The sequence below is a fragment of the Epinephelus fuscoguttatus genome, linkage group LG2, assembly GCF_011397635.1.
Source record: "Epinephelus fuscoguttatus linkage group LG2, E.fuscoguttatus.final_Chr_v1".
Classification (NCBI taxonomy): Eukaryota; Metazoa; Chordata; class Actinopteri; order Perciformes; family Serranidae; genus Epinephelus; species Epinephelus fuscoguttatus.
Genome location: NC_064753.1, coordinates 5,723,690 through 5,751,376, shown reverse-complemented (window position 1 = coordinate 5,751,376; position 27,687 = coordinate 5,723,690). Strand labels below are relative to the sequence as shown.

Here is a 27,687-nt window from a genome sequence, read left to right as displayed (position 1 = left end):
GAGGCACATTATTTTTGAGTCACTAGCTCTTGTGACTGTGTGAGCTGTCCTTGTTGACTTAGCTCTTTGTTTCCACTCAGACAATGAAGGAGCAGGCCAGACTGTACTCATCTGAGATCAAACAGATCGACCTGGACATCAACAGGACCTTTCGAAACCATATCATGTTCATGGATCGCTTTGGAGTCAAGTAGGTTTCACAGTGTACAGATGTAAAGCACTTTTCAGTCTGATTTTCCATCTTTAATTGATTACCATTAAAGATCTCAGTCACTTTACTGAAAACATGTTTGCTTCTTGACTGCTTTGCTTTGACATCAGTGAGGTTTAACTCATAAGGAATTAAAAGAGAGTCATAGTTCTGGAATGTCATGTTGGGTGTCCACATACTTTTGGCCACATTTTGTATATCACAGTGCTCATTTCCAGGTCGCAGAGTTCACCAGTTTGAATTTAAAAACACAAACTGTTCCACATCTGTGGTGGAGACTTTGATTCTGTGACCTCAGTGTGAACTGAGTGTGAGAGAGGTGGGCAGGCTGTGTTCTGGATGGCGTTGGGTTTGTGTGGAATCTGATCCCGTCACAGAGTGATGTCACTGACAGTTTAATAGACCACAGGCCTGTTCGGGAGCGGCAGTGGAAAGTCTTGGGCAGCAAAATGTTTCAATATTTAACAGGAGTGCAGCGGCCCTGCAGAAATGAACCTTTTTATAGAGACAGAGTGTAGCGTCTGTGCTGTAGAGCTGTGTTCTCTGTTTCTGTTCTTTATGTTGTATGTGTTCAGTGCTCTCTGTGTCTGCTTCCTTTGGGTTCGCTGTGTTCCCTACACACTTTGAAGTCTGTGTTTTGTTGTCTTTTCTTTCCTGCTTTCTGTTTTTTCTGTAATCTTTGACTTCTACATGCTCTGTTCTATTTTCTGTTTTTGTTCTCTATCTTCTGTTTTCTCTATGTTCTTTGTGTTCTCTCTGTCATTTTCTTACTCCGTACTTTGTGTTCTTTGTCTTCTGTTTATCCTGTTCTGTGTTCTCCTAATCATTCCATTGTCTTTACGTTCTTTATCTTCTCTGTCTTCTTCTCTTTTTTCCTCTGTGTTTTTTGTTCTCTGGGTTCTGTTTTCTGTTATTTGTGTTTTATATGTTATGTTTTTTTTTCTCTCTAATTTATATTATTTATGTTTATTTATGCCACTGCACCGGCAATAGCCGCAGCCGGAGGCATTATGTTTTCGGGTTGTCCGTCCGTCCATACGTGCGTCTGTCCTTCATTTGCATATCCATCCTTCCCATTCTCGTGAACGTGATATTCCAAGAAAACTTTCAAGAAATTTATTTTAATATGGCACACATGTCCAATTGGACTCAATGATGAACTGATTAGATTTTGTTGGTCACAGGGCAAAAGTCAAGGTCATTATGACCTTGTTTGTCTCATTCTCGTGAATTGAATGTGATATCTGAAGAACACCTTGAGGGATTTTTTTTTTTTAATTTGGCACAAACGTCCACTTGGACTCAACGACAAACTGATTACATTTTGTTGACCAAAGGTCAAGGTCACTCTGATTTTGTATTTTGCCTCATTGACATATACACAATATCTCAAGAGCACCATAAGAGATTTATTTTTTTTTAATTTGGTACCAGCATCTGCTTTGATTCAAGGATGAAATGATTAGAATTTGGTGTCAGAGGTTTTCTGACACTTTTCTGGCTATTCAAATTCATATCTCAGGAACAGAAGGGAAGGAGAGACATTTGGTCAGATACTGAATTGGTGACTCTAATCTTGGGTGTCCACCTGGAAACTGTGCTGGCTGTATAGATCTTCTGTGCATCCGTCACAGACATGGATGTAAACTGTAACTACAACTTGGTGCGTTCACGAAGGCATACAACCACAAGGCAGTAATACTGGTTTCTCTCTGTTTTGCAGTGTCTGTGTTGTGTGTTCTTCATGTTGTGTTTTTCTGCATTTCATCTTCATTTTGTCTCACAGGGCCACTGTGTTTCAGATAGTTTGTCTGTTTGTAACACTGTCCAGTTTAAACAGTGCAGAGTGACACCTCCTGTGGACAGCAGTACAATCTGAACTCAAGTCTCTGGCTGTGTCTGAATCTTTTCACATATTTACCATTTACCATTCTATACACAGGGAATCCTGTATACAGTAGAAGACTATATACTAAACCCAGTTTTTACTTTTACTTATACATGTTGTATTGTCACAACACATTATGGTTGTTAGCTTTTAGTAACCATAGAACATTATGCACTACTTTTTATTTTTCACTGTGGGATAATATCCCACTATAAAGTCCACTGTGTGTGTTTAATAATTCTCTACAGACATGTGGACAACAATTAAATGGCAGACACATGGGCCAAACTGGACACAAATATGTGTCTCATCATTCCAGAATTTTGTGAATAAGTCACTCTAACTCACTCTCAACTCTTTCTTCTTCTCTCATCTTGTTTCCTTGTCATTCTCTCTTCTCTACAGGCAGCAGTCTCTTTTCCATGTTCTTTCTGCATACTCGGTCTACAACACAGTAAGTAGCTGTTATTCCTTCATCACAGAAAACACTGAAATACCCGTTTAATTTGATTTAACTGATAAAAATCTGGATTCTATTCTGAGTTTTCTTTTCCTTAGCCGAGCAGAGACTTTATGTGCTTGTTTCCCGCGAGTAGCTCATTCTGTGACAGTGTTCAGCTCAGTGTAGACAATCAAAGCCTGCTGATACAGTGCTCTTACTGTATGTATCCAATTACCAGCCTGCTTTCAGAGACTGCAGGCAGGACTTTATTATCATGGCACTTTGAAATCAACAGCTGGTGGGAAACAAATCACATGGAAGTGGAGAGAACAGGGTTTCTACTGGAGGTGGCTTTAAAATCATGCTGGTTATAATTTTCAGCTATTGAAAGGTTCTACATATGAGATTCTGAACATTATTATGTCACCAAACTAGTATTTGCTATATAGTGGAGTGATGGCATCCTGAGCAAAGAATGACATCACACTCCTTCTGTGTGTGTTGTAATCAGAGCTTTTCTGTTCTTTGCTTTGGTAGCCGAGCCAGCTACCCACACGCAGTAGTGCATTTGAGTCCCTGCTTTGAAACTATTGATCCTCCCCACACTTGTAAAGAGAATTAGGGCTCATTTATGCTTAATGCTAGATATGGAGATGGATGGAGCCTTCTGTGTGTACTCTGCGTTCATTTTGTCAGTATTTGTGCACGTTTTCTGAAAGCGTATGGATATGGATAAAATGGAGCAGCACTGCTGGAGATCATATAGGCAGTGTAACATAGTTCAAGGGAGATACGGTCGTAGGAGATGATGAAGAAATACAAATAATAGTGGAAAGGAATGACTTGGTAACACAGTGAAAAAAATTATCTGTCCACATGTTGGGATGTGGACAGATGTGGACAGCCATGTAATAACCATGTATGTTTGTTGTTCATGTTCTGTGTCAACTTAAGCCTGTTACATGCATTGTCTGTTTTCAAAATACACTGCCGTTTTCACAGGAAATGCACAGTTTACATTTTAAGATAAAAGCACTAACACAGTGAATTGCCATTTTTTTTTTACTTTCATCAGCAAGTGCACATGGTTACTATTTGCCTACACGCGGTGTGTGATTGAGTTTAGGCAACAAAAGCAGTTTGAGTTTTGGCAAAAATAACAGGGTTTGGCTTTACATTCATACAGGAAGTGAACACCGGCCTCCCAGGTGAAAGTTGATGATTGTTAGACCCATCTGCTACCCCCCCACACGCCCTTCACAGACTTTCACCGAGTTAGCATTCGTTGTTGTCCCAGCATGTTTCCCCCGACACTGCTCTTAAACAATAAGAGACTTGACTCTGCCCTCTAGTGCCATCTATTGGCTGTATCTATGACATCATAAAAGACAAATGGATGTATGAGGGCAGTGATGTTTACAATGCTTGAAAATGACATATCTATTTTCATACGTAAAGGGAGTATAAATGAGCCTTAAGAGAGTGACCCTCTGCACAGCAAGATGGCAGAGCGCAGTTCAAAGCTCTCAGCTGAAGAGTGAAATATACTGCATTGCTAGTGGTCTAAACATTCAAATCATCAGACTTTAGCTACCTTGAGCTTATTTTACTTGGCATTAGCAGGACAGCCAGCCAGCTTAAAGTTACATAGATTTCATTCAGTGGGTCAAAGTAATATCCGCTTACTAAGCTGAAAATTGTACTAATGTTACTAAAATCTGTACTCTGCACCCTAAGTTAATATTCCAACCAACTAAACAATAGCCAAGATGTACATCCTCTCGTCTGCCTATTTTAGAGTATTTGTCACTTCTTATTCTTTCACTCAGAGATTTTTTTTCACCTGTAATATTTTCAGCTAGATGACCTACATGTGTGTACAATCAGGAACCACTAAAAGTTTATCAATAGAGAAAACTTCTCCTTCCAACCTTCTAAGGAAAACGACGATCATCCTAATACATGCGCCCCAACAAAACAAACAAACAAACAACAAAACCAGCCTGAAAATGGAGAAAATCTGAAACAATTGCATAATAGTCTGTGGAGCATAGGCGAGTAGTTGTTGGACCCTTATCAGAGCTGGCCATTGCTACGCTATGATTGGCCAGGCTGTGTTTGAGGGACAGGAATCAGCAACAACATCCATATTTTGAAGCATTGTCAACTGTCATGGCTACATAGAAGTCTGGACAGACGTGGATGTAAATGGTTAGTGCAACTTGACTGGTTTACGGAGGCATACAGCTGTGAGGTGGTAATTCCAGTTAATCTCATTGTGTGTTCAGGGGTCGCTTTCTCTCTCTTTGTTTTGGTTATGCTGGTGCTGTAGTGCAGCATGTAGTGAATCTAAATCTTTTATAAAGAGCCTTTAACTGAGAACCAAGAAAATTGTACCATCACGCAACATCAATAATATTGGTACAAACTGTGGTTCAGGCCTGGGGTGAGGTGGTTTATAAAAACATGATACCCTTAGGCTGTCCCCAACTTGAAAAGCTGCTACAAAGGATAATAACATAGACTCTCCACCAGGAATTTGTATACCACAGGTGATGAGTCACCGAGATTCTAATACATCTCATCTTGTAATCAATGTACAATAGTCAGCACTCAACATTGGTTGTCAGGAAACACTGTCAAACTCAGCTCACATCACAGCTACATCAGTTGATCTCAAACAGCCAATCAACTGATGGATCAGCTGATTGATGAAAGAGAGTCAGCTGATAGATCACATGATACCTCTCTGTGCAACAATTTGGCAGATTTCATTCAGGGCACCCTATTTAAACTGCTCTGGTCTGCCTACTGTGGCTGCTTCCTCTGCAAGCCACTTTGGAACCCGCCTCTACCCCAGCTCCTCCTTTTCATGTTATGCCTGACTTGTCAATGTCATTTCTGTTTGTCATTGATGCTGCTCTGTTCTGTTACCGCGGGGGCTTTGCTGCTGCTCTCCTTGCCTTAGGCTTTCCATGTAGGTGCATGGAAGGGCAGTGAGGTTTGCTCTCTCAGCCTCAGGCTGTCTTTGTATGCATGTGGAAGGGCAGAGAGGTGTGCTTTCTCCACCTTAGGTTTTCTGCACAGGCCTGAAGAGAGACACAGAGGCCCCAGAGCAGAGTTATTACCATATATAATACTGCAAATGGAAATAAAGTTTTCTTTGACTAAAATGGTCATGACTGAACTTAGATTGTTCATCTTTTTTTAAACAACTTGAAATGTCAGTACATTTAAACCCAACTACCCCTTTAAAAATACTTGTTTTTCATTACACAAAACAAAAACAACACTTCCTGTATGTAGCAAACATTAGCATCACCCTATGCTATGTACATGGTGATATAGGAAGTTGCACAGCATGCAGAATAATTCACAGAGGTTTCCACAGTTACATTACCACAGTCCCTCTTTTGTGAACGACAGAGAAACAGAGCTTTGCTGTGAATAGGGATGTCCACTCTGTACATTTTATTTCCATGAGATAACTAAAGGTTACTGATCCTGTGCCACACTGTGTCAACTCACAGCCAGTTCAGTCAGGAGTAAAACAGTTCTGCAGCAGTGGAAAAAGCCCAAGTGGGCTTGTCTTTCATTTTATCCTGTTGCCTGCAGGAGGTGAGCTACTGCCAAGGGATGAGTCAGATCGCTGCCCTGCTGCTGATGTACATGAACGAGGAAGACGCCTTCTGGGCGCTGTCACAGCTGCTGACCAATCAGAAACATGCTATGCATGGTAAGACGTCACAGTCAACTGATCTAACCATGAAAATAAAGGCATGTTTTCGGGACAAAGTGCTACTAAGAAAAATAAATAAATAAATGTTGAAGTTATTTTTTTCTCTCAGGAAAGTGTAACTGATTACAGGCAGCTTGTCGAGCATGAGTTGGACTCCTATTAAGTGGGATTAAGAAGTGCCTCTCTGCCCTCTCCTCTCTTTCCTCTGAAGGATTTTTTGTTCCCGGATTTCCCAAACTTCAGCGATTCCAGGCACATCATGATCAGATTATTTCCAAACTCATCCCCAAGCTAAAGAAACATCTGGTGAGGACACAGTCATACAAGAGTTTCATAACACACCATGAGGGCAAAGAAACAACAATGCAGCAAGGATTCAAATTTGGGGTGACATTAAAGTGATTCACTGGCAGTTTGATGCCTTGTAGATATTTGCTGATTCTTTCTCATTTTATCAACACCTCTCTGTCTCTTTCTCTGCAGGACAGAGAGCAGATGTCTGCAGGGATTTACAGCACGAAATGGTTCCTGCAGTGTTTCATTGACAGGGTGAGGAACCTACTTGATTGATGCATTCAATCTTCATCCACTTCCCATCTGTCACTGTGTGTCTCACCTCCAGTTAATAACACAATTACATCACATTTAAAGTATACAATTGGATGGACGCTCAGAGCAGCTTGTCAGGCCGGTCATCTTACTTCATTATCTGAAGATAACAGTGCTAAACTTTAAAGTGTTTGATTAAAATAAATCCTGATGTTTTGATGATATCGGCACCTGAGACAATGGGTTTAAGTATTTCTTCTTTACCAATAACATGTTGTTTACATGGGTCTGCGTGTGTACATGTTGTATTAACATAAAGTTGGAAAAGTGTTAACCTATACTTAACAACAGCAAAACATCCGTTTACAAACTCTTACACAACTCTTGATATATAATCTGAGTCTCATTTATACAGTTGTATGCTTAGTACTTCCCAAACACATCAGTTTTTGTGAAAACATTAATGTTTAAAACACTTCCCGACAAGTAGCACCCCTGGGTTAGCATGTGCATTTGAACTGTGCTTGTGCATTCCACTGAGCATAGTTTAAGCACACGCACTTACCCAGGAGTGCTATTTATCCATGTGAGACTGTTAGTATGGAAGTGTTTGTAAAGGTGAAATGTGCACGATTTAGGGAGATTTAGTGGCGTCGACCACTGAACAGCAGATTGCAACCAGCTAAAAGACTTTATCTGCAGAGGTCTCTTCCTCTCCAAAATAAACAGACCAGGTGATAAAAACTGGTAAAAAACAATAACAAAAGCAGTTTTAAGTTACAAATCAGCATATCTCTGATGCTGTTTGGCATCTTGGTAGATGGGCAGCTCACCCACCATATGCTATCATATGCTCACCTTTTTCTGATTCATACATTCAGTAAGTTTTTTACCGTAAGTCAAATTATTATCATTTCCTCTCCAAAAAAACACGACTGGTGATTTAAACTGGTAAAACCACTGAATAAAGCAGTTTTATGTTAAAAATATGTGCATCTCTGATGTTTTTTGGCACGCCGGTGTGGGCGGCTTGTCCACCATTTGCCAATGTGTGCTCAGGAGCTCAAGATCAGGAGGTTTTTACCAGGATCCAAATTATCCAGAGATCTCTTCCTCACCAAAACATATAGACTTAATGATTTAAACCGGTAAAAATACTGACTGAAGTAGTGTCACATTACAAACTGGTGTAACTCCAATGCTACTTGTTGCTGATGGGCTTTTAACTACAGTGACCAAAGGGGAAATGGCCCCATCTAGAGCCAATGCTTGATTTGTCCATTCTGGGCAACTGTAGAAACATGGTGGTGCAATATAGCAGTCTCCATAACTAAGGACCCAATTCACAACAATTCATTCTAAGCTAACAAAAACACAATGATTCTTATTTTAGTGTGATAATACAATAAAGAAAACATACATATTATATTATATAACATTTCTGCCAATTTATCCCTCTAAATCCTATACACTGGACCTTTCAATGGTAAGGTTTTAGCGAAAATGCAGAGGTTTGTGAAGTGCTGAGCATACGACTGGTTAAATGAGACTTGTAATATACAGCACGAGTTGTGTGATAGCTTGTAAACAAAAGTTTTGGGTTTTTTTTAAAGATTTTTTTTTGGGCTTTTTAGCCTTTAATGGATAAGACAGACAGACAAGTGTGAAGGAGGGAGAGAGAGAGGGAGTGACATGCAGCAAAGGGCCACAGGCTGGAGTCGAACCCGGGTCACTGCGGCAGCAGCCTTGTACATGGGGCGCCTGCTCTACCACTAAGCCACCGACACCCCGCAAACAAATGTTTTGATATAGTTTTGCTGCTGTTAAACACAGCCCCCCTATGAGTCCAATTCATCAAGAATTTTCTAATGTTTTTGATTCTCCATTCACCGAAGAGGCACGTGTGTGGTTGTGCTGCTGCCGTGGTCCTGCCTGATGCCTGCTGCTGCTGCTGTTATCATTAGTCACACTTCTACTGTTATTATACACATATGATTATTGCCACATATGTATACTATCAGATATTAATATATACTTTGAACATATTGTACCAAAATAGCCTGTAATGTTACTTATATTATTACTTTCATTATTGCTGTTGAAAGCTACTGTCATTACCGTCTGTCCTGCATCTCTCTCTCTCTCTGTCTCTGTCTCTGTCTCTGTCTCTGTCTCTCTTTCTGTCTCATTGTGTCATACGGATTACTGTTAATTTATTATGCTGATGTGTTCTGTACGACATCTATTGCTCGTCTGTCCGTCCTGGAAGAGGGATCCCTCCTCAGTTGCTCTTCCTGAGGTTTCTACCGTTTTTTTGGGGAGTTTTTCCTTATCCGCTGTGAGGGTCCAAAGGACAGAGGGGTGTCATATGCTGTAAAGCCCTGTGAGGCAAATTATGACTTGCAATATTGGGCTTTATAAATAAAATTGATTGATTGATGTGGAAAGAACAACAGAATTTTCACAAATTTAACACAACTCAGGGTGAATAATTGATATACAAATGATCATTTTGTGGGTGAAGTATTCCTTTATAATCCTTATTTCTGTTGACTATTGCTTGAAAACCAATCTGATACACACAGTAGCTGTGATTTAACCAAAATCCAGATCATGAAAACACGTATACTGTTGCTGAAAAAAGGTTTCCTCAGAAAAACCATTTCTCTTTGTTATCATTGTACACTTTCAATTAGTCTGGATAACCGTTGAATAGATAGTTAACATTAGCAGTACCTTCCACCACAAAAAAAAGATCCTGGCCTACGCTGATGATTAATAGGTCATCTCTGGGATCCTAAAAACACAAAGGCAAGTCATTACCAAGAATTACTACAATTAATATGTCAAATTGCCTTTTAAAAATACTTTTACATGATGTCTGCATTATTTGAGCTCAGGGATATTGCATTATAAGAGAGCATTAAGAACTGTTAAGTTAAACTGCTATTAGTCTCCTCCGTGCATGCCCACAATCCTGTGGTGGTGGTCTGGCAGGATTGAGCCGCTGTCAGCACTTCACTGTCCCGCTGAGTCACTCAGCTTAGAGGGGCCTGTGGGCCTCTGAGGTCTGGGAAGGAACCAGACAAACCTCCTGACTCCGGCCAGGAGGAGAACTGCAGATATGTGAAACCGCTAGCATAAACAAATTCAAATAAGCTGCAGCCATACAGTGACCGGTTGTGTTTGTGTTCCTGCAGACGCCGTTCACACTGACTCTTCGACTGTGGGACATTTTCATTCTGGAGGGAGAGCGACTGCTCACCGCTATGTCCTACACCATCCTGAAGATACACAAGAGTAAGGACATGACAAATAGTTCACCATGTGAAGATGAATCTTTATCCACTCAAGCTGTTTTAGACCACAAACACATTGCTTAGCCCCTTTTATCTATTTCAACTTTTTAATATTTGACTGAAATAAAGAAATTTTGATGCTTTTCAGCTGTTATGTTGCAAATCTGCAATTGCATGAATGCTATCTAAACATAAGCAGCTGTTCAAATGAACTTTTGACACTTTCCAATAGTCTGTGCCACATACACATTTCAGTTGGTATCAAAAAGTATGAGGTTTGATAACTGGTTGTTGTTCTACACACCACCTCACAAAAATTAAAACATTCCTTACAGGAGAAAGAAGAGAAACATATGAGTGTGATTACACTGAATACATGAAAACCCCTTTATTAGGCTTATCCTGGTTATTATCATTTTCAGGATATGTTGTTTACATGAGCACAGTGTTAGTTCTGGCAGGACTCAATGCCAAGCTCGGCTCACATCCCAGCTGATTGATGAAAGGGAGTCAGCTGATAGATCACATGATTCCTTTCTGTGCAACCAAATGGCAAATGTCATTCAAGGGGCCCTATTTAAACTGCTTTGGCCTGCCTCATGTGGCTGCTTTCTCTGCAAGCCTCTTTGCAACCCACCTCCAGCCCAGCTCCTCCTTTTCGTGTTGTTTCTGACTTATCAGTGTCATTTCTATTTGTTACTTATGCTTGCTCTGTTTTGTTCCTGGGGGTCTTTGCTGCTGATCTCCCTGCCTTAGGCTTTCCATGTAGGCACATGGAAGGGTAGAGAGATTTGCTTTCCTGGCTCAGGCTTTTCTCGTTTGCGCATGGAATGACAGAGCGGTGTGGTCTCTGTGCCTTAAGGCATTTCACATAGGCACACGGAAGGGTGGAGAGTGCACACCTCTCCGCCTCAGGCTCTCTGCATAGGCCAAAGGAAAGGCAGAGAGGCCCCCGCCAAATATAATACTTCATTGGAATTTTTTTTTTTTTTTTTTTTTTTTTTTTTTGACGAAAGTGGTCAAGACTGAAATTGGGTTATTCATATTCCCTGCATACATCCAGGTTTCTTTTGGAGTACTCCAGCTAGCATATATTCCAGTTTCTTATAAACAGAATATGGTGTTTACATGCTGAAAAACATAAATAGGATACTCCAAAATCCCAATCATAAATGGGTTATTCATGTCCATGTAAACACACTCACTGATGACACTTAAAGTCCACACTAGAGATTGTTTGTATGGCGGCTTAAACATATAAAGTGTGTGTGTGTGTGTGTGTGTGTGTGTGTGTGTGTGCAGAGCGGCTATTGAAGATGTCTCTGGAGGAACTCAGAGAGTTCCTGCAGGAGCGAATCGCTCAGACTTTCTTCTACAGCGACGACGTGATCATCGAGCAGCTTCAGGCCTCCATAACTGAACTGCGAAAGATGAAGCTGGACCTTCCTCCTCCAGGTACACAGCTGCACTGAAAGTACCTAATTTCCTACTGTCCTGTTTAGAATGACTGGAAAGAAATGGCTAGCCATGGCCACACACCCCTGGAAAAAATAACTGGGGGGTAATATTACTGTATTTGGGTGGATGTGACAGTGTGTCGGTGAAGGCGATAAATAATGCTACAAATTTAGGCTACATTATGGTAAGGGGACAGCTGGCATGGCCTTTATCAAAGGGCTCCCTTGAACTTTTACCTCAAGATATCTGAATGAAAATGGGCTCTGTGGGCACCCATGAGTCTAAGCTTGTTCCCAATAAATGTTTTGTTCCTGACAATCAATGTACTCCTTCAAATAAAGCTGTATATTTGTCTTTTTAAGGAAAAGGACAACCAGCCTGTTTGAAGATTAATAAATCAACAAACATGTATGCATTACACATTACAACAGGATTGTCGTGGAACCCAAAATGTTAGCTGTATTAGTATTAGTATCAGTCTGTGCACAATGCCTTAGCTCTTCTGTTGACATGGTTTTCAAGAAGCCTTTGTAGTTCAACAGCAAAAGCAAATTCTTAAATTTCAGTTATGGCTTTTGATTTTGGTGTGCCATCCCAAGATTTTCAGTGTACCTGTCTGGCCACCCCTATGGGAAACTTCTGGTGGCACCACTGAAATTTTTGCAACTCATTCTACAAAATCTAAAAAGAACCACTAAGGCCAGTGCTTTATATTCTTTATGCACCTGTTTTGTTCTCAGGGAAGCCTGACGAGTTGCCTCGTAAGCAGCTGGGTCAGGAGCTGCCGGTGCTGTTGAGTCCAGTCCAGCCCTCCAGAGGGAAGCAGTCCTCAGCCAGCGGGTTCCCCAGAGCAGGTCTCAGCCTCCACATCATCTCCCACCAACCTGACTCCATATCCCCAGACCAGAGCCCCTCCAAGGACCCCAAGGATCTCGATGTCGTGGACGAGGAGGAGGCCCCGCTGCCTTCCCCAGATCCCATCATCATCCACAGCCAGGCCCCGCTCACTCCCGATGGCTCCCCGCTGACGGGGCCTCCGCCTTACCAGCCCCCAGGGAGTGAGGCAGTGGTCATGGAGGCTCACCCCTCACCACCAGATCAGGGAAGGGATGAAATGCAACCGCAGATTGCAGATGCACTTTCCCTAGCCTCCACAGACGACTCATCTGTGGTCACTCGCTCAGCTGGCAACACCGACCAATCCTCCTGCAAGGTCCCACGGACACTTTCAGCTCCTGTAGCCCAGGTGGCTTTGCCGGCTTCTGGACTGTCTCAGTCAGAGAGTTTGTCTGCAGCAGAGAGAGCTGAGGAGAGTTACCTGGCCCAGCTGCTGGAGCAGGCCTCAGCTCTGCCCACCAACAGGAACCTGAACGAGGACTTGAGTGAAGCATCAGAGGAAACACAGCAGGCTCTGGACATTTAATGAAATGAGCACCAGTTTATTGATTATATGCCCTCTGCATTTCCTGGATTGTGTGTCAGTGGCATGGATTGGCTCTGCCTTTTTGTGTTTGGTACATTAAATGTTCTGTATGGGTCAAGCTCAGGCAGTTCAAACAGTTTGGTGGATGAGGATACTGTTAATGTTTTGGTGAAGAACTACAGAAGTAGGATTTATCAGTCAGTGTAAATGTCAAGCAATAAGTGCTTAAAATATGTTATCAATTTAAGGAGCAGTATGAGTTTTGGTAATCTAATTTGTCGATTTTTAAGAGACAGAGATCTTTTGAGAAGACCATGAACTTCTTTCCTGAGTTTGTAAAATTAATTCAAACTCAGCAGAGCACTTTGTAATGACTGAAATGCAGTCTGAAGCTCTTGCACTGCTTGCACTATGGAAGGAGCATGCGGGTATATGACAGTGTCATCCACATATACGTGCATTTTTGCTTGAATGTCTTTACACAAATCATTTATAAAAATAGAAAACAAAATAGGCCCCAAGATGCAACCCTGGGGGACACCTGTAGTTATCTCAAGAAATATGCATATGTGTACTGGGCTCTACCTAACACTGGCAGCCACTCACATATAAAAATGATTCATGAAATTTGTCACGTGGGGTCTGTCCAATCACATTGGTTTATAATGCCTATAATAGTGCTGTATCTCATCTATATTTTGCAGTATTGTGCAGGTAGCAATAATGTTGCAACCCCACACTGAATCCTGGAGGGACAGCATGTGTTCTTTGCATCCAGCATAAGTTCAGTCACAAAAATGCAATCACTGCGCATTCACAAATAATTTCTCCTAACATAGGTTGTCTCTGCCTGAGTGCCATCTCCCACTGCTGCTGATAGGTTAAACACCTCTGGAGCTCTCCCCAACATCAACAGAGATGGAAGTGATTTCCTCTTGAAGGGATAGTTTGGATTTTTGAGGTGGGGCTGTATGAGGTACTTAACCAGAGTCTGTGTTTTACATACAGTAGATGTCAGTCAGCACACCCCCAGTTTGAAAAGCAGGCTGGAGTCAAACGTAAAAGCTAGGCAATTTACAGCTGTGAAGGGGTCAGCAACAAATCTATTTTAGCCACCTAAAAAAAAAATCCCACCTAAAAAATTATTATCAGTTTAAGCGTATGCTATATTGACAGTATTTTCACTACTTGACCTTTCTGTTAGACAGCCCATTTTCACAAGGAAGCTGCCAACAGCCACCAGACTCATTTGAGAAAAACAGTAATTTTAGCTTGCTGGACACAGAAGCTGTCAGTCCACTGCTGCTTCAAACAATTAGTTAGTTTGTGTTATTGTGTGACTTTGTTAAATATAGACTAACTTTTTAACTAACGCCAAAGTCACACAATAACACATACAAACTAACTGATTGAGGCTACAGTAGATCAGCAGCTCCTGTGTTCAGCAATGTTTAGGTACTGTTTTTCTCAACAGAGTCTGGCTTCGAAGAGAGCAATACAAGGGCTCAATTTTCCCAGTGAAATCACTTGTCTGACATTAAAGTAAAACTGAAAATACACTCAGTGTTCCATACACTTAAACTGAAATTAATTTTTGTGATGGGACTTTTTTAGATGGCTAAAATACATTTTGTTGCTGCCCCCCATCCCCCCAGCCTGCTTCTCCAAATTAGGGGCGTGGTGACTGACATCTACTCAATGTAATGTATTGTCTGTGGATAAGTGTTCCATACAGACCCTTCCAAAGATCTGAAATATTCCTTAAGATAATGTTTCTGCTTCTAGGCACAAAAGTAGGATCACATGTGTCACTAGGAATTTGTGGCAAGTAAGGACTGATTTTCTACTGTGAGATGCTCAATACATATGGACCCAGTGTGTCTTCCGTTGCTCTACAGGAGCTTTGTCAAGTCTAAAAAAAAAAACAAAAACCCTGATGATGTCATGCTGATGTCATCATAGTTGTCTCAAATCGAGTTTAGAGACTACAAATCTCTAACAGAAGTCTTAGTCACAAACCGGGGATGTAGAGTTTAACAGATGTGTGTAGTTTCCAAGCAGGGAGGGGCTAATATAAGATGTTATTGAGTTGACTTGATGGGAAATGTCGGATCTAGAGGTTCTGGAGCTTGACCCAAACTAGGGATTAAAGTTTGGCCATTCTGTTTTTAACCTGTCTTTCACAAACTTGCAGCTTCATGAAGGTGGAATACTCTCTAGTGCAGACAAAATGAATGTGTTTTAAATCTCAAAAATATTGGTATTGGATGAAAGAAAATAGAAATTATCAAATTACTTTAACAAAATAGTTTTAACAGTAGCTAAAACTCTGACCTGTGCAGAGCAAATGTACCTCACATTGTTACCTTCCACGGCACAACAATCCCTTCAAGAACACTCCTCTCTTGCTTTTGATGCACACCACGTTATTTTTATTTTGAGAAATTGTGCTCATTTCCCAGATTTTGAGGGACCTGGTTCTCACAGGAGAAGTAGGATGATAAGGAGACACAGCTACACTGACTGACTGACACCTCTGAAGTATTCAAAATCACATGCACACTGTTTCCTGTTTGGCTGAAAAAGTCTGAATTACCTGGATAGTGACTTTGATGGAGTTTTACTGCTGCAGAGAGGAGTCTGAAAGCATACAGAAATCTCTGAGGCATCACCCTTTACAATAAAAGAAACATTTTTGTAGTTTTGTAACGTTTCGTCAGAGAACATGTTGCTCAGTCAGCCTTTGTAAAATGTTTGCTAGCAGAGTTACAGTTTTATTTTTTGTACCAATGTCTTGATGCCTTATTTGGATCAGCTTCAGTTCTTCTGTGGACGTTGTTGATGTTGAACCGTGCACAACAACAGAGGAAGTGAGGTCATTTGACACAGCACGAGGACAAAAAACAACTTTCAGGTGTTAGACTGAACACGAAACCTCTGACATGGTGAGCTGGCTCACTGTTATGATTGTACACATTGAAACCTATTAAGCTCATTTGAAATAAGTGGTTTTCTAGCTCAGTAATTTATTGTTTTATCTTCTTAGAAAGACATCCAGGTCATTTCACTGCTCTTGTGCTCAATCTTCTCAAGAACTGGAATATTTGCTGCATTTCCGCTGAGCTCCTTGAACAGTGAAAATACCCTTTTGTTTTTTAATCCTACAGAAGAGGATCTGGAATGGATTTAGACTTGTCAGATTTTAATAGCTTTGTGTTTGTACAGTATTGTAGAACCAGTGGGTAAGAAGAGTTAAAGCCAGTTTTCCCATCTGAGGGTAGAAAAAACATTTCTTCAGCTTTAGTGCTTAGAAATAGTGAAAGGTTGACATCTTGTGGTTGCTTTAGGTTAGGCATGACTCTATTTAGATCTAGCACAGAGGAGTAGAAGTGTTTTAGAAAGACTTTTGAACATTTAGAAATAATCCAAATGACAACAGATTCAATTGGAAATATTTTAAGTTTTGCAATTTAATGCCATTATTTTGAATTTTGTGAACATACTGTGGCTATTAATGACATTTGACTGTATTTCAAACTAAATATGGTTTAAATAGGCTAATTGTGTATAAAAGTAGCCACAGTTGAACCAATGGACCAATGTGCAGGAAGTTTTCTTCAGCTTCTTTGGGGGTTGGGGTCTTTAAATTAGATGAAGTTACAGTATAGTACTATGTCATTGTTGTGCACTTCAGGTCAGATTGTGGAGATAAAACAAAGTGTTTGAGTCTTGACTTGAGATTTGTTGTCTACATTGAAACCTATAGCACCTTTTGTTATAAGAAATTGATGAAACCCTGGAGCTGGAAAAAAAAATACAACTTTTATCTTCCTTGATTGTCTGTGTGTTTACTGTCTGTCTGTCTGTCTGTCTGTCTGTCTGTCTGTCTGTTGGAGTGCAGATCAAGGTGAGTGTGTCCAGTGGTGGTGGGTAGTGTGCTGAAAATCTATACTCAGGTAAAAGTCCAATTACTCCTATAAAAAATGACTCAAGTAAAAGTGAAAATTACCATTTGAGAAAACTAACTCAAATGGAGTGGAGAGGAGTAAACATGAAGTTCTACAAACTGACAGGTAACTTGGTGATTGGACAGTTTTGGCATTTGCCATCCTGCATCATCGGGACTCCGGTGGGGAATCAAATTCTGGTGACGTTTCTGCAGCAGCTTTAATGCTTCTGAAGTGTTTATATTTCTGTTCTTTGGTTTCACAGAAAGCTCATAGAGAAATAACTGATTGTAAGCATTATTAGTAGGCTATCAAATCAATAACATGTTATGAATAATGACTAACATAGAGACAGGATGAAGAGAAGGCGTCCTGTACAGTAATGATTTGGGGCTTAATACTATGGGATCACTGTCACACACCTTTTAATAAACAGACAAAGTACACAAAGTCAGATACCATCATACATTCATAGTAGTTTTAATCAGGTAGTTTTAATCAGGGAAAATACGTTCACTAACATGCATATGTGTTACCATGGTTACATGTATGCATTAGCATACATTGGTTGTGGGATATACATGGCCTTTATCAGGATCAGTTATGAGATCATGGACACATTTCACAATCAGCAGATGGATTTATTATTGGTTTAGCTGTTGAAATAACGCTAAAATCACATATCTGTTATAAAATCCTGTGGTTGGTTCCTTTTCTTTCACACCACAGATGGACCTCACCAGAGTCTGTTTTGGAAGGAGACCGAGACTCACCTTTTTGAGAGGTCTCAGTTTGGTTGTTTGGTCTGCACCAGTGTTAGAACCAGTGTTAGAACCAGTGTTAGACTGACGGCTGTCACATGAGCCCAAATGAACCATTCAAACCAAAAGCACCTGAGTTCCTTTTAAGCGAACCTAACAGGTTAGGTGTGAAAGCACCCTTACACTACTGAAAATCAAGAAGGCCCTGCGACTCCCAATTAAACTTTGACGATCCCTAGTGGAGTGAGGCCCCCAGGTTGGAAACCAGTGGGTTAGTTGACTGTGATCATGACTCAGTCATGGAATTGCGCTGGTCTCACCTTGATGGTACGTGCTCCCAAACATATTTCAGCCCTAACTGTAAAATAAGAAGAATTACTCAACCAATTACTTATTAAAGAGATGGATAAGGAAAGGATGAAAAAAAGAGAAAAATAATAGTTAAACATTTCTAGGTTAGGAAAGCAATAGCGGTTAACTATAGCCATTTCCAGACAGTTTAAGATTATACTAAAGAGGTCTAGGATCAGATAAATGTATTTATGAAATATTTTAACTTTGAAAAGGGTCAGATTTGACTCAAACACGAGGGTTAATGTGTGTAAACTCAATTGGGAAAATAGGACCTTGGAAACAACAATTTATGCCAACATATGCTAAGCTAGTATAATGGACATAACATGACAGTGAAAAGTTGCACATTTCCTCTGATTTGTTAAACATATTCTACACTAAAACAAGCAATACATAAGTCTAATGTGGTTTTATTTTGAAAATCCTAACCAGAAGTCCCATTCGTCCCTCAGGTCAAACCATAGCTGCCTCAAATACACGGGCAGTTTACTATTGGCTCAACTGCAATTCTGCATTGTGGCCACAGAGGGGAAGTGTAGGGCAGCAGTACACTCATCTGTGTTATTACTTAAGTTGTGTATGATTGGTCCATGTGCTTAAAACACTTTCCATCACTTCACGATTTGGTGAGTTGTGTTTCAGCAGGACAGTCTTGTGCAGCTGTCTCGTCTAGGCAGTTGAACTTTTTCCAAACTGGGACTGAAAGTTGGATTTAATGGCAAAGTTTTGGTCTGTTCTTTACTGTGCGTCAAGTGATTTAATCTAAAACATCTCAACAAAATGTCCAGCAGTCTTTTGGTGAAAACTCTGGAGGACATGACCCTGGATCCGGGCTATGTTACCGGGGATCCCTGCCCGTCCCTCAGCCTGTCGTCCTCCGGCAGGTCAAGGCAGTCTCAGCCTCACACAAGCACTCCTCACCGGGGTACCTGGTGGCAGCACGCCGGCTCTCTGTACAGCAGGAATGGCAGCTGGGACACGGTGAGCACGCTGCCGGAGGACGCTGCGGACATCCTGGTCAAGTGTCCCTGCCTGCCCGATGTGGAGGAGTATCCCTGGACCGAGCAGGAGCTGAGAGAAATCGCGCGTCGAGTTGCCGATTCGGATGCCTCGTTCACCGGAGAAGCTGTCCACAGGCTGTCCAGTCTGCTCCGGAGGGCTTTGGTGCGGATCTCCCGGGAGGCACAGCGACTCAGTGAGCTCCACAGGCGGTGCACGCGCCTGGAGGTCCAGAGCGCGGTGAGGCTGGTGCTAAGCTGGGGTCTGGCCGAGAAGTGCATCTCCTCCGCAGTGAAAGCCGTGTCTCTCCACTGCATGAGCTCCGGGGACACAGCACGTCAGCGGGGCAAGTCCGCGCGCTGCGGTCTGACGCTCTCCGTGGGCCGCTTTTTCAGGTGGATGGTGGAAACACGCGTGTCGGTACGCGTGCATGAGTACGCCGCTGTCTGCCTGACGGCATGTGTGGAGAGTTTGACGGAGGAGGTAGTTGTACGAGCGCTGCAAGCTGCGAGGCTGACCGCGGAGAGGGAGGAGGAGAAGCGGGGCGGCGGGGTCACCTGCTGCCCGGTGACCGCGGAGCTGCTGGAGGGAGCTGTCAACAATGACGCGGAGCTGTGGGGACTGCTGCAGGTCTATGAGCATCTGATATGTGGCAAAAATGCCAATGGTGAGTTTATGTACCTCATGAAACAGTTTCTTTTTACCTCATGAAGTCAGTTCTTTTTATAATGACAATAGTGGTTGTGATGAGTAGGCTATATGGTCATAATAGGGTTGCAATGGTATGAAATTTTCACAGTACTCCTCTCAGAAAACTTACGGAGCTCACGGAATCACAGAATTCTAACTATTCTTCTCACCATTAAAGGGATGGAAATGGAAAGGCTTTTGAAATAACCAAAAGAAAGGTGAGATTCTCCTTCCAGTTGCATTTTTTCAATAACGTAGATAAGCAAATGTGTAGGCTATAGTATGAGGAGCGTCAATTTTAATACCATGCTTTACCCCATAGTTTATAATACAAAAACAACTTCCACCGGCAGTAAACAGCCTGTCAAACTGATTGGACAGGTGATTTTATTAATCAGTTTTAAAGTAATTTATCAAGCAGAAACATTCAACATTTTTCTTTCCTGCTTGACCAAGTGAGGATTTTCTCACATCTCTGTTTTATGTAATTTAAAATGGAATAGCTCTGGGTTTTTCAGCTATTGGTCACATAGAAATGCCATTTTAAAAAGGTATCAAAAATAATTTCCAGGCTAAACAATAATCAAAGTTATGGACAGCACTATGTTTTGCCTATATTGTATTACATCCCACAAGACTGGAGAAGAAGCATGCATGTTTTATTGCAAAAAAATTCCCATATCAATCCAACATTTTGGACACCTGTTGGTTTTATTACATACACAACTTAATTTTGATTTTATAATGAGTGAGAATTTAAACTTACAGAAGACTTTCTTACACACTCATGTTTTTCTTTTTTCCACCTACATGATATAATTTCTATGTCCAGGTAAAACGTGACATCGGATGCAATAACACAGTGACATTGTGTGAGATGTCACATGTTAACCAATGAAAACAGTCACAGTCCAGTGCCCAAAAAGCACGTGTGTTTTGAATACACATCTCTTTTCACGTGTGACCTGATCAGGATTCATAGGAGAGGCTCCTTATTGTTCCTCTGTGAAGTTTTTCCTCACTATTATCTTGTCAGATAATAACTTAAATTGGTGAGAAAGATAATCCAGCCAGAATGTAAATTGATATGTTTCTGTCATTGGTTTTTCTAAAAATCTGAAACACAAAACTACTCCCTCACTTAAGAGAAATTACTCTCTGCTACTGTATTGTACTGAACCTGAACAGATTGCATTTAAAAAAATATGTAACTTGTCACAATCTAACAACTACAGTACGAATGCTGTACATATCTTTATAGACTGAGCTGACACCACTCTGGAGCAAAACCCCTGCTTCTGACTCCTATGTTAAAACTGGGTGGTATTACAGAGCATAAGTGTTAATGGTGGCATGAAATTGCTCAGAGGGTAGTCTAGATAAAACTAATAGATGTTTTCCTGCAGTTTAAGAAGTCTACCAACAGCATGGAGAGCTTGATGGGTAAAGCCCTCAGACAGGAAGCAGGCATTTTGGGTAATTACAAATTGGGAAGTGGAAAATCCTTTCTGATAAACGTCTGCGCTCAGATGATCACTGGGATATTTATTGGTTATTTGTGTGTGATACATGGTTCACATGAACACACAACCTATACTAAATAACTCAGAATTTGATGGGGGGTTGTTTTGTCTCTGACCAAAGCTAGCTAGAAAGTAGGACACTCGACAGACAGTGTGGTTACACTGCATCACCTCCTTCATAACTCAGCAGTTTCAAGAGCTTTAAAGTGACTGACAAACTAACAAGATGGTAGAAAGATTATTAGTTAAAACAATAACAGGGTTCTTGCACCATTTTAAAAGTAAAATTTAATGCTTTTTAAGACCTTTTTAAGACCCACCGACCCAAAAATAATATATAAATATCAATTTATTGACTTTATGCAGATAGTAACAGTACTGGTTATATGCTCTATTCAAGTCAGTCTATGGTCACTGTGGTCTTTCTGTGTGTGTGTGGCCTCTAAATTTAATGGTAAATTTTGCAAATTTAACTAATGATTTTCTATAGGTTTACTAACTGGTAAAATCATATATTTTGTGCTAAAATACAACATATCTATGTGTATTTACAACATAGCTTGATTCTGCATCTCTATTTACAGCTCATTAACCCTTACGTGAATGTTTAGCCGACTGTTGCTGTGGCAACAAGTGACATTAGCAGCTAGACTGGCCCAACCGTCAACAACCCATAAAACCACAATTCGGCATATTTGCACATAGGCTAATAAACCACATCTACCACCAGTTACACCCCTTAAACTCTGAGCTAATATGTTGTTACCAGTTAGATTGTCAAAGTGACCATAGACCTGTGACCTAAATATAATAAATAATAATAATACATTTAATTTGTATAGCGCTTTTCAATGACCCAAAGACGCGTAGTAACACAAAAGGGGTAGTGACAGACGGGGGAACAAGCAGAAGACAACATAGTGAACAAAAGAAATGATGGGATGTAACACAGGCGGTATAGGAAGTCAGTGGGGTGGAGGTGGTTAGGGGTAGGAGAGGTCGAAGGCTTGGGAGAAGAGGTAGGTTTTCAGGCGGGATTTGAATATGGGAAGTGAGGGAGAGTGGCGAACAGGTTGGGGGAGGGAGTTCCATAGTCGGGGTGCTGTTCTGGAGAAGGATCTGTCGCCGAAGGTTTTCAGTCCGGATGTTGGTGCAGTCAGGGTGAGAGTGTAGGAAGATCGAAGGGCTCGGGAGGAGCGGTGGGGGATGAGGAGCAGGGCTTGACGCTAACTTTTTTCCTAAGGAGCACATGTGCTCCTAAGTTGAAAAAGTAAGGATCGCACAAAGGGGCACAATGTAAATTGATCAAATAATGTGTTTTCTGTAATAAACGATGCAAATAGACATTTACAAGCAAAATTATTTAATGAATTTGTATACAAAATGTACAGAAAGGTAGCACAAACACAATGAATGGGTTCGTCGGCGGAGGTTTGCGCTTTGCGCGCTCTGTGTGAAAAGGGCTTTATTTCCACCCTGCCCAGCAGCGGTACCGTGGCGAACAGTCCCTAACTGCGGGGAGAACGGAGCAGGCTTCCCCGTACGCAGGTCCGCCGCTTCCTCCACAAATTGACTTATTTCCACGCTGCCGACAGTGGGACTTATATTCATTGTGCCGACAGTGGCTTGGAAACCGCCCATAACCGTGTCACACGGGAAGAGGGAAGAGGGGAGGCGGCTGGAGTTCTTCCAACATTTGCGGTTAAATTATCATATTTTTTTATTGACAAAAATATAGGCTGCTTCGGTTGCTTGTTTTATGCGCACAGGTGCCCCTAAATATTTTTTACAGTTCGCACATACCTATTTTTAGTCACAAATGCGAGTGAAACGCTCGCACTGTTGAGCCCTGATGAGGAGGTCAGACAGGTAGGGGGGCAGGTGGTGAAGAGCTTTGAAAGTGAGGAGGAGGATTTTAAAGTTGATGCGTTGTTTGATGGGGAGCCAATGGAGGGAGTGGAGAACGGGAGTGATGTGTTCACGGGACCGGGTGTGGGTAAGGAGGCGGGCAGCAGAGTTTTGAACCATTTGGAATCTATGGAGAGAATGGGAGGTGATGCCATTGAGGAGGGAGTTGCAATAGTTGAGGCGGGAAGAGATGAAGGCGTGGACGAGGGATTCAGCAGCAGGGGGAGAGAGGCAGTGTCTGATTTTGGCGATGTGGCGGAGGTGGAAGTAGGAGGTCTTGAAGATGGAGCTGACATGGTGATCGAAGGAGAGGGTGGGGTCCAGGATAACGCCGAGATTGCGTGCCAGGGGGGAGGGGGTGATGGTCAAGGTGTCGATAGTGAGTGAGATGGGTCCAGTTTTGTTGAGAGTGGATTTGGTGCCTATGAGGAGGAGCTCTGTTTGGTCACTGTTGAGTTTGAGGAAGTTGTGAGTCAGCCATGTTTGTATTGTAGAGATGCAGGTTTTGATGTGGGTGAGGGGAGGGTTTTGGGTGGGTTTGGTGGTGATGTAGATCTGGGTGTCGTCAGCGTAAGGCCAGGTTGAGTTTGCAGATGATGTGACCAAGGGGGAAGAGGTAGCAGATGAAGAGGAGGGGGCCGAGGACTGAGCCCTGAGGGACCCCCTGCGTAACTGGGGAGAGGGTGGATGTGTGGCCAGAGAGGGAGACGAACTGTTGCCTGTCGGTGAGGTAGGAGGTAAGCCAGTCGAGTGCAGTACCCTCAACACCCTGTTGGCGCAGCCTTTGTAGGAGAATGGAATGGTTCACTGTGTCAAAGGCTGCGCTGAGGTCAAGTAGTAACAGGATGTTGAGGGCACCGGAGTCTACAGAGGTGAGGAGATTGTTGATGACTTTGACAAGGGCAGACTGAAGGGGTTCGTAGAGGTTGTTTGACTGGAGGTGGGTGTGGAGTTGAGCGGTGACAATGCGTTTCAGAGTTTTGGAGAAGAACAGCAGGTTGGAGATGGGGCGGTAATTGGAGAGGTTGGCTGGGTCAAGGGTGGGCTTTTTGAGGATGGGGGTGATGGAGGCAAGTTTGTAGACAGAGGGAACATGACCAAGGGATAGAGACTGGTTGAAAAGGGTGGTGAGGTGGGGGATGAGAACAGGGAGGCAGGCCTTAGTTAGGGTCGTTGGGAGGGGGTGGAGAGAGCAGGTGGTTGTTTTGGACGCAGTGATGACGTCTAGGATGTGGGAGGAGTCAACAGGGGAGAAGGCAGTGAGAGGAGGGAAGGGCGGGTGGTCGGGGGGGGTTGGGGGGGGCAGAAATGGTGGGGGTGGAGTTGCTGATGGTGGCAGTCAGGGAGCTGTTGATTTGGGAGATTTTATTGTTGAAGGCGAGGAGGAAAGAGTTGTAGAGGTCAGGGGAGGAGGGTGGATTGATGTCCGGTGGTTGGAGCAGTTTGTTGACGGTGGATGCGGGGGTTCTGGTTGGTGCTGTTGATGAGGGTGGAAAAGTGGGCGGATTTGGCAGCTTGGAGAGCATCACGGTAGGAGGAGATGTGTTGTTTGTAGGCTTCGGCGTGGACGGTGAGGCGGGTAAATATAGCACATAACCAGTCCTCTGCCAACTCTGCCTGGATTGGGAGCACTGAGTAGCCTAGCAGGTTTGGTGTTTACACCGCTAGTATAGGAGCTTTGGACCGCATTAACGTTGCTCAATTGTACACCATTCTCACTGCCGCGATACGGAAATGCGGGACGGATTTGCGGAATATTCGCGCAGCGCTTTTCCGCACTCAAACCATACACACAGGCGCAGTACGGATGCGGTGCAAAATTTCGCGTTGTTGTGTTCCAAGTCTGCGCTGCGTGAACGGGTGTGGGTCAACATCAACTTTCTATAGGCCTAGACGTTGGAACTAGGGGTGCGGGGGGTGCAGCCGCACCCCAGCCTCCCTACCCACTACATTACGCTTTAAAAAATAAAGAAATTGTATTTAAAGGGCCAGTGTGTAATATTTGGCATGGTTTATTGTCAATCTGAATCTGAATCTGAATATTCTACCCATTAATATGTTTATACAAGTGTATAATCGCTATAAAATAAAATTCGTTTGGTTTTCATAGCCTTATAATTATGCTTTTATATATATATATATATATATATATATATATATATACAGTACAGGCCAAAAGTTTGGACACACACCTTTTCATTCAATGCGTTTTCTTTATTTTCATGACTATTTACATTGTAGATTCTCACTGAAGGCATCAAAACTATGAATGAACACATGTGGAGTTATGTACTTAACAAAAAAAGGTGAAATAACTGAAAACATGTTTTATATTCTACTTTCTTCAAAATAGCCACCCTTTGCTCTGATTACTGCTTTGCACACTCTTGGCATTCTCTCCATGAGCTTCAAGAGGTAGTCACCTGAAATGGTTTCCACTTCACAGGTGTGCCTTATCAGGGTTAATTAGTGGAATTTCTTGCTTTATCAATGGGGTTGGGACCATCAGTTGTGTTGTGCAGAAGTCAGGTTAATACACAGCCGACAGCCCTATTGGACAACTGTTAAAATTCATATTATGGCAAGAACCAGTCAGCTAACTAAAGAAAAACGAGTGGCCATCATTACTTTAAGAAATGAAGGTCAGTCAGTCCGGAAAATTGCAAAAACTTTAAATGTGTCCCCAAGTGGAGTCGCAAAAACCATCAAGCGCTACAACGAAACTGGCACACATGAGGACCGACCCAGGAAAGGAAGACCAAGAGTCACCTCTGCTTCTGAGGATAAGTTCATCCGAGTCACCAGCCTCAGAAATCGCAAGTTAACAGCAGCTCAGATCAGAGACCAGATGAATGCCACACAGAGTTCTAGCAGCAGACCCATCTCTAGAACAACTGTTAAGAGGAGACTGCGCGAATCAGGCCTTCATGGTCAAATAGCTGCTAGGAAACCACTGCTAAGGAGAGGCAACAAGCAGAAGAGATTTGTTTGGGCCAAGCACAAGGAATGGACATTAGACCAGTGGAAATCTGTACTTTGGTCTGATGAGTCCAAATTTGAGATCTTTGCTTCCAACCGCCGTGTCTTTGTGAGACGCAGAAAAGGTGAACGGATGGATTCCACATGCCTGGTTCCCACTGTGAAGCATGGAGGAGGAGGTGTGATGGTGTGGGGGTGTTTTGCTGGTGACACTGTTGGGGATTTATTCAAAATTGAAGGCACACTGAACCAGCATGGCTACCACAGCATCCTGCAGCGACATGCCATCCCATCTGGTTTGCGTTTAGTTGGACGATCATTTATTTTTCAACAGGACAATGACCCCAAACACACCTCCAGGCTGTGTAAGGGCTATTTGACCAAGAAGGAGAGTGATGGAGTGCTGCGGCAGATGACCTGGCCTCCACAGTCACCGGACCTGAACCCAATCGAGATGGTTTGGGGTGAGCTGGACCGCAGAGTGAAGGCAAAGGGGCCAACAAGTGCTAAACACCTCTGGGAACTCCTTCAAGACTGTTGGAAAACCATTTCAGGTGACTACCTCTTGAAGCTCATGGAGAGAATGCCAAGAGTGTGCAAAGCAGTAATCAGAGCAAAGGGTGGCTATTTTGAAGAAACTAGAATATAAAACATGTTTTCAGTTATTTCTCCTTTTTTTGTTAAGTACATAACTCCACATGTGTTCATTCATAGTTTTGATGCCTTCAGTGAGAATCTACAATGTAAATAGTCATGAAAATAAAGAAAACGCATTGAATGAGAAGGTGTGTCCAAACTTTTGGCCTGTACTGTATATATATATATATATATATATATATATATAGCAAGGGCCTTGCTTTAGAGAGGTCGCCATCTTGCGCCGCCATGTATTCAGCCAGCCAGAGAACGCACTTCGCGTGTATAAATGAACCAACGAAGACAGCGGAAGGAAGGAAGAAGGAGGAGGAAACAGCAGAGAGTGTTAGTAGTTCGTCGATAGAGAGTAGTAAAAAGTTTTTTTAGTTATAAAGTTTGCAAATGGACAAAACAAAAAATACCGCAGCCCCCTCAGAAAATAGTTCCGAGGTCCATGAGCACTTACCACTCTCACCACAGCCACCAAGCTGGACAATGGACTGCCAGACGTTGTCCTTTAATTCATTGTTCATAAAATCATCCCGTCTGGTATCAAAAAGGATGGGGTGCTGTGAAACGAAGTTTATCAACCTTTCTCCCATAACTGTTACTGTCCTGCTTGACTGTATTTCCGACTCTCCCGGGTCTGTGCGACTATAAACAAACAATTTCATTGGCCCAGCTGTGTAGTTCCACCGGCGAATTCCGCAGGGGGTCAGTGTCTGGGCGGAAACTTTTTTCACCGCATGAAAGTTCCGCCCCGGTGTGCAAACTTCCATAAGAACCCATGAAATCAACTTTTAGCCTATATTTTTCCGGGAGAATAATCCGCACGGTTTAAAGTGACAGAGGCAGGGTTAGTAAAATTATAAGCAGATTTA

General features: G+C 42.3%; 2 protein-coding genes across 2 annotated transcripts in view; both read left to right on the top strand.

Moving 5' to 3' along the window:
- LOC125901156 (USP6 N-terminal-like protein) overlaps positions 1–16,840 on the top strand; it is a 42,999-nt gene extending 26,159 nt beyond the window's left edge. Inside the window, exons 7-14 of the mRNA XM_049596588.1 lie at positions 81–190; positions 2,505–2,553; positions 6,157–6,277; positions 6,492–6,586; positions 6,764–6,829; positions 10,030–10,129; positions 11,431–11,583; positions 12,327–16,840. Of these exons, the coding sequence (XP_049452545.1) occupies positions 81–190; positions 2,505–2,553; positions 6,157–6,277; positions 6,492–6,586; positions 6,764–6,829; positions 10,030–10,129; positions 11,431–11,583; positions 12,327–13,009 (1,377 nt within the window). The 3' untranslated portion in view covers positions 13,010–16,840. The remainder of the gene's footprint in view (positions 1–80; positions 191–2,504; positions 2,554–6,156; positions 6,278–6,491; positions 6,587–6,763; positions 6,830–10,029; positions 10,130–11,430; positions 11,584–12,326) is intronic.
- Positions 16,841–18,708: 1,868 nt separating this feature from the next.
- LOC125901072 (ankyrin repeat and BTB/POZ domain-containing protein 2-like) overlaps positions 18,709–27,687 on the top strand; it is a 43,644-nt gene continuing 34,665 nt past the window's right edge. The window contains exon 1 of the mRNA XM_049596449.1: positions 18,709–19,737. Coding sequence (XP_049452406.1) covers positions 18,852–19,737 — 886 coding nt within the window. The 5' untranslated portion in view covers positions 18,709–18,851. The remainder of the gene's footprint in view (positions 19,738–27,687) is intronic.